Source organism: Carcharhinus amblyrhynchos, chromosome 16 (genome assembly GCF_965287045.1).
Source record: "Carcharhinus amblyrhynchos chromosome 16, sCarAmb.v2.hapA, whole genome shotgun sequence".
Lineage (NCBI taxonomy): Eukaryota > Metazoa > Chordata > Chondrichthyes > Carcharhiniformes > Carcharhinidae > Carcharhinus > Carcharhinus amblyrhynchos.
Window position 1 is genome coordinate 34,709,571 of NC_137339.1, and position 7,819 is coordinate 34,717,389.

At 41.3% G+C, this 7,819-nt stretch overlaps 1 protein-coding gene across 1 annotated transcript; it reads left to right on the plus strand.

The window, feature by feature from the left end:
* Nucleotides 1–296: 296 nt before the first annotated feature.
* Nucleotides 297–4,251, plus strand: LOC145353670 (protein snail homolog Sna-like). The gene is made up of 3 exons (XM_080204438.1): nucleotides 297–565; nucleotides 1,026–1,565; nucleotides 3,286–4,251. The coding sequence occupies exons 1-3, from the start codon at nucleotides 487–489 to the stop codon at nucleotides 3,465–3,467; spliced, it is 801 nt and encodes a 266-aa protein (XP_080060564.1). The 5' UTR covers nucleotides 297–486; the 3' UTR covers nucleotides 3,468–4,251.
* Nucleotides 4,252–7,819: the final 3,568 nt, after the last annotated feature.

A 7,819-nucleotide genomic window follows, 5' to 3' on the forward strand; every position in this document is an offset into this window, starting at 1 on the left:
CATTGGACCTGATGCATACTCAGCACGGTACTGCCTAACCTAATACAGAGTTGCGGTGCCAATTTCTTCTAAACTCCTTCTAAGGCTGGGCGGTTGTGAACTCTTGTTCCTCAGCTACAGACAATGAGCTTCGATCAGTAGCCCCCACCCCCCAGTGTCATTGGGCAGTGTGTGTATACAGGAGATCCTCAGCTTTGTACAGGCACCTGTTGGGAGCGGATCCCGACGCTGAAGCCCCTCCTTGTCTCTCGGCTTCCCCCTCCTGGTGCTTCCATCCCATTGGATGGCGAGGCGACAAATACAAGTCATTCCGCCTCCTCCAGCCGGCTCCTGGACCCGATATTTACAGCAGCAGAACGCTCACATTCTCCACAAGTGGGCTCGCTGCATTCAAAGGACGAAGTGGATTCACCCCCGAGGCGCTCGCTATTTGAAACAGGACTTTGGAGAACTTAGGCAACCTCCCTCCCCATTCTCACCCTCAAGATGCCCAGGTCCTTCCTTATTAAGAAACATTTCTCAACCACCAAGAAACCGAACTACAGTGAGCTGGACAGCCAGACAGGTGAGGGTAGCGGGTGATTTGATTTATTATTGTCATTTATTATTAGCATACAGTGAAAGAGTATCGTTTCTTGCACGCAAGAAACAAGACAAGTCGGTGGCATTTAACCTGTGTTTTTCTTTCGGAATGTTAACCATGAATAAGGTGTTTCAATTCATTCCTTTTTTCCACTCCAAAACCAGTGAAATTGCAATGTCTTTTTCCCTGTGTTATCAGAGGGAAAGGATGTGTTTTAGATTATGTCTTAAAGTGAGGATTAAACAAGGGAAGTCTTTGCCTAAGGCAATATCGACATGAACCTCACAGATTCCCATTTACTTTGCCAGTCTGAGGAAAGCAATCAACTCCAGTGTTATAACTCTGGGAGAGCGGGGGAGGTCAGAATTGTTCCTGGTCTGTTGTGTGCTGACAGATGTGAGCAGCTGGAATACTGATACTCATGCCTGCTTGTTTCTTCCAGTGATCATTTCCCCGTTCCTCTATGAGAAGTACCCGATCCCAGTCATCCCCCAGCCTGAAATCCTCACCTCGGCAGCTTACTACCCCACTATCGTGTGGGACACGGGGCTCATCTCCAGCCTCTGCTCTGCCGAGCTCGAAGCCAACCTCGCCGCTCAGAAGAGCTCCGAGCCCCCTCCGGCGGACAGCTCCAAGCGGCGCAAGCCGCACGACCTGGCATCGTTGTCGAGCGAGGAAGAGGACGGCAAGACCTCGGACCCTCCCAGCCCGGACTCCTCGGCCACGGAAGCGGAGAAGTTTCAGTGCGCCCACTGCAGCAAGTCCTACTCCACTTTCGCCGGACTCTCCAAACACAAGCAGCTGCACTGCGAGCCCCAGGCCAGGAAATCCTTTAACTGCAAGTACTGTGAGAAGGAGTACGTGAGTCTGGGAGCTCTGAAGATGCACATCAGAAGCCACACTCTGCCCTGCGTCTGCAAAATCTGTGGCAAAGCCTTCTCCAGACCCTGGCTGCTTCAAGGACACATTCGCACACACACTGGTGAGTACTGCACCCTTTGCAAATCAAACACCCTTCCATGGCGTGCCACACAGAATCATAGAATCTACAGTGCAGAAGGAGGCCATTTGGCCCATCGAGTCTGCACCGAGAACAATCCCACCCAGGTCCCATCCCCATAACTTCACATATTTATAGTCCTAATCCCCCTGACACTAAAAAGCAATTTATCGTGGCCAATCCCGCACATTTGGGTCTAACTTTCCAATCCAGGGATTTTACGGCCAATCTTAACCCTTTTCCATTTTACAGTAAATTGAAAAGTGAATGGCACGAATGTTTGGTTTGCAGTAGCTCGCCTTAGTTTAGGTTAGAATTACAATTACACTGACCCCTGCAATTTCTCCCCTCACCCCCACTCAACCTTCATCCGAAATGCAACTCCACTGTACTGAGAGATGTGAACGTACAGATACGCATCTCTGGATCCGAATCTGTGAAACCTTCCACTGAAGTTGCCCCAATTGCTTCGTTTGCATTCAATTTTCTTTTGCCCCGCAAAGCCACTCTCAATGACCCGCACCTCACAATCGATTTGAATTTTTACATGCTTCATGTATTCCGCATACTGGTGTATAACTCACTCCTCTTTGAGTCGGTACAAAAGACGCACATGGTGCAATAAAACCACCTTTCAAACCCCACCCCCTCTACCCCCCGCAAAAAAACATTGTTGGTGGCTTTCCAGATTGCGTTTTTGTCTCCGACAATTGTGTGCAGCAGCTAAAGGAGGATGTTCTTAGGGGAAAACAACAACAACAAAAAAAGCCTGGTGTGATTTTCTGTGTCACCACTGTTGCATTTAATTCTTTCTGAGTGCTGGTGTTCTCCTGCCGGAGGAGCGTGCATGTGAATGGTTTGACAGACATGGGGCAGGTGCATTGATGTAGCAGTGCAGTTTGTACAGTGCACCTGTTACAGTACACTGCAGGCACAGCTATAGACTCCAGCTGTCACCTATAGGGGCCATCCGTTTTAAATACAAGAATTATCACTTTTCACAATGCAGCCTCTCCAGACCTATTTATCAGCCTCTGGCATGGGTTAATTCCCACTTTGTTGTTGATTTCACACCTTCTTAAGTAACAGCAAATGCCCTCAAAGGAATTCGTTAAAGAGAACTTTTTCTTCATTTTGCCTTGTAAATCGACCCTTAATCGCAGTTTCTTTGAAGATGCAATTCTTAAGTTTGGGTTCCGACCTCACAACACCAGCCCCCCCCCCCCCCCCCCCCCCATTTTAGGGACAGATGGTTTGCTTGTTTCATATTCTGTTAAAGATGTAATATTAAGCCTTATTTTATTGCTAATTCGCCAATGCACTAATGATACAATATATTAAATATATATTATATTTAGGACATATTGAGAAAATGGTTCTGTTTTTAGTTTCTAATTTGTGATTATTGTTTCCATTGTTAATATAATCCAGTACCACTATTTTATATCTTAAATATGTTTGACTGCATTACCCTCATCACCATTTCAGAGATTAAATTATTTGATTTAACCTTTTTCAATTTCCACCCTTTGTCCTTGCCAAAAATGTTCTTTAATTTTTATGGATTTTATTTTACATTGGGGCACAAATGGACCTGAGAAAACAGTTATTTCCACGAGTTTTGTAATAAGAATGCCCAAAGGAATCAATTAGCCTCCGAAAATTCACAGCGTTGCTTATGTTGTTCTGTGCTTTCCTCTAGGAGAGAAACCTTTTTCCTGCCCTCATTGCAACAGAGCGTTTGCAGATCGGTCCAACCTCAGAGCCCACCTGCAGACTCACTCAGATGTCAAAAAATACCAGTGCAAAAACTGCTCCAAGACTTTCTCCAGAATGTCTCTCCTTCACAAACACGAAGAAACAGGGTGCTGTGCAGCCCGCTGAAATAAAAAGATCTTCCACAGCAAGAACTGCAGTATGCATTTCAGCCCCATTGCATATTGATAATAAGACTGAATCTCTTATGCCGGTCCACAGCGATTTTTATTTATTGTTATCAATATTAACAATCTGTTTTTGTATATCAACACTCCCACCTTCTTGGGGGAGGGGTGGGGTGGGGGGTATAGGAAAGGCTGGCTCCCTTAGGGAATCCTTAAGGGATTTCAGGAACATTCAGTATTTGATTCATTATAACCCACCAGATAAAGGGCTTGTCTCTGATGGTGTAACTATGCAATAAAATGTCTTTTTTTCTGAGGGCTGCTGGCATAAAGGTTTCTCAATGGAACAATGGAGCCCTGCAATGTGTAAAGATTTGTGCAATGGGTTTAACAGACATCACTTGCTATCTGAAACAAAATTCCTGTTTATGGGCAAGCTGAAACACCTGTTAATATGATCCTTAACAACTGTTTTTCAGTTGACGAGTAACTAATGGCAAGCAGTTGTCACGTGTAACAATGCAGGGCTTAGATAAATGCCTGACTATTGACAGGTGCGTGCCAAAAGACTTTTTATGGCCATTGACAGATGCTTGGTGAATGCATCTTTTTTTCTATACAGTGTTTGTACACAATTGTCACAATATATATTTGTTTACATTACAAGGGTACACTGGTATTTCTTTGTATACTGTAATTTTTTACGTGACAGTTTTGTATTGCTGAGACTTTTAACAGGTACATTATGTAAAGGATATGTAATAAAATTTTTACATTTAACAGAATGTGAAGTATTTCATGGAGATTTTATAAGTATCAGTGAACACTACAATTTGCAACATGTACGATAATCAAACCAAAAGCCTGAATCTAATATTTCAGAATATATCAAAGGAGCAAGTATAGTTGTACTGTATATGCTTGTTTGATCATTTAAATCCCACTATTAGATGTCAGAGAAGGGTAAGATGCAACCAAAAGAGAAAATGCTGGAAAATCTCAGCATGTCTGGCAGTATCTATAAGGAGAGAAAAGAGCTGATGTTTGGAGTCCAGATCACCCTTTGTCAAAGGTTTAACAAAGGATCATCTGGACTCGAAACATCAGCTCTTTTCTCTCCTTGCAGATGCTGCCAGACCTCCTGAGATTTTCCAGCATTTTCTCTTTTGGTTTCAGATTCCAGCATCCACATAATTTGCTTTTATCAAGAGTAAGATGCAACCTTGTGCTGTCAATATGAAAGAAATTTCAGCTTCTCTTACATGGATCAATAATTGATTCAGAAAAATCTTTGCTAAATTGCACTTCCATAAACAGAAATTAAATAATGCGCATTTCTGCAACCTGGTACAATATTATCCAGGACAGATTTCCTATTTCATCAACTGAAACTGGTTAGTCTCCTTCCCAAACATTAGGCTTGGATAGGTTATGCTTAACTGGTACCCAGTGAACTGTTGGCAAAATCTACAGTAAACTTTATACCTCCTATTTCAGCCCTAAGCTTCCTGGTTGAATAAAAGTGCACATTATTCAACTTTTAGCAATCAATGGCATTGTGATCTTTCACACTGCTGTGAAACTGAACTTAGTACATAATTGGTTAAATTAAATTACTGACACAAGCAACCTCGCAGCTGGAAGCCATCAATAGCTCCTTGGGAAATTATGATGATTGATCACAATTGTTCTGACTGGAAGAGAGTTAAGAGTTTACAAAAATAAAATATGTATTATTGGATCAGCGCTTGTGCTATCAGATTTGATTTACTCCTCCTGACCATTGTTCTCAGTGAGCTATACTGGCTCCTGGTAACTCAATGCTTCAGATTTAAAGCTCTCTTATGTGTCAATGTCCTTTCATGGGCTCACTCCCCACTACCTCCATCTCCTGTCTCACAAACTCTCAGTGACTCTGACTCTGCCTTCTTGTGCATCATCCTCCCTTTGAATTCTCTGGAAATTTCTCCTTAGATCCTCCAGTCTTTCCATCTAACTCTCCCACTTGAAGACTCTTTAAAACAAAATTCTTTCCCCAGCTTTTAGTCAATCCCCCTAATCTTTCCCTCAGCATCTCCTTCCCTCTTACCTCTACAATTTGTCTTGGAACAACAAGGCAACTTCATCAACACAAGTTTTTTTTAATGAAAGTTGCTTATTTGTGCCACAAAATACAATACATTTCTTAGTAAAATTCATTTGTTTAGCTAATTTGCCTAGTTAATAAAAAATAGTGTAATGATTGGCTAATATCCTAAATGCTGATCATTTTTACAGTGGTTTGAACTTTTCAGTCAGCAGTGTAGAATGATGCTCACTCTGATGACAAATGTCCCTAAAGTTGTGGCAGCTCTAGAACATAGATGTTTTTTATGCGGGAGTCACTTTGAATTTGGAACCATTTATCAGTAACCTGAGGAACCCAGTAGTGGGGCAGACAGCAGGAGGACTTATCAATCAACAAGATTAAAGAATGCTCTCAGACAACAAAAGAAAACTCAGAAAAATATAACTCACATTTTAATCATTGGATAACAAGACAAAATAAAAATTGGGGCATGTGCATATGGTTAAGGGGGGAACTAAATATGAAAAAAAGTATTACAAAACAACTTTATGATTTTGAAAAACACTAATTTTAAATGCCTTGATGGAATCAGACTCCACACTTATAAAATTAGTTTAGGATCAAAGAGATGACTGTGTCTAGGAAGTGTTCAATAATGCACCGTATGGAGTAACAAAGTTTTACTGACAGCTTCTGGATTTCCAGTTACCTGCACATGGGCAAACACCAGATGTTGTTGTCAGCTTTAAGTAATACTGACGATGAACGCTGATAGCTGTGTTGTCATTACAACTGGACCTACATTAGGTCAGAATACATTTGCACATACTGCTTGAATATTTTTGATGTATTCCTAATTGCAATACAAAGAAAAACCCATCCTAAATATTGAAAACTTGTCATACTTAAAAGTCTCAGAAACATGGAAAAGTTAAGTGCAAATGATCATTGTATTGAAAACAAAATGATATGAAGGAAATAACTGCTACATCGGTGTTCTGGTAAAATATAGAAAACAATCCACTCCAATAGTGCAAGAATGCAACAATACACCTGAAAGCTGGAAAGATAGAACAGGGAAACTTAAACATTTATATACCTTGTTTCATGAGCTCAGGATGTCCCAAAGCAATTCACAGTCAATGACATAATCTTAAAATGTAACAATTGATGTAATATATGGAAATACATCTAACAATTTTCCCCAAAACACGAATGAGATAAAGTCAGCATGGATAACAAAAGGGAAATCATACTTGACGAATCTATTGAAATTTTTTGAAGGTGTAACTAGTAGAATTGACTGAGGAGAACCAGTCGATATGGTTTATTTAGCATGGGACTTCAGGTAATGTCTTGAGATAGATAGAAAGCTGGTTAAAAGATGGGAAGTAAAGAGTTGGCATAAACTGATCTTTTTCTGATTGGCAATCAGTGACTGGTGGGGTTCTGCAGTGATTTGTGCTAGGACCCCAACTGTTCATATTATATATATATTAATGATTTGAAGAGGCTACTGAATGCATTATCTCCAAATTTGCAGATGATACAAGGTTGGGTGGGAGGATGAGCTGTGAGGAGGATGTAGAGATGCTTCAGCATGATTTGGACAGACTGTGTGTGTGGGTATCTGATGGCAGATGTAGTATAATGTGGATAAATGTGAGGTTATCCACTTTAGTAGCAATAATAGGAAGACAAATTATTGTTTGAATGCATGTAAATTGAAAGCGTTGGTACTCTGCAAGACCTTAGAGTCCTGGTGCATCAGTTGCTGAAAGCAAGCACGCAGGTACAGCAGGCAGTAAAGAAAGCAAATGGTATGTTGGCCTTCATAGCAAGAGGATTTGAATATAGGGATAGGGATGTTTTACTGCACTTATATAAAGCGTTGTTCAGGTCACACTTGGAGTTTTGTGTGCAGTTTTGGTGACCTTATCTGAGGAATTTTGTCCTTGCAGTAGGAAGAGTGCAGCAAACGTTTATCAAGCTGATTCCTGGGATGGCAGGTCTGTCATATGAGGAGAGATTAAGTCGGTTAGAATTATATTCACTGGAATTTAGAGGAGTGAAAGAGGATCTCATAGAAACTGATAAAATTCTAACAGGATTAGACAAGGTAGATTCAGAAAGAACGTTCCCAATGTGGGGGGGCCCAGAACTAGGGGACATAGTTTGAGCATAAGGGGTAAACCTTTTAGAACTGAGGTGATGAGAAATTTCTTCACTCAGGGGGTGGCGAATGTATGGAAATCATTACCACAGAAAGTAGTTGGGATCAAAGT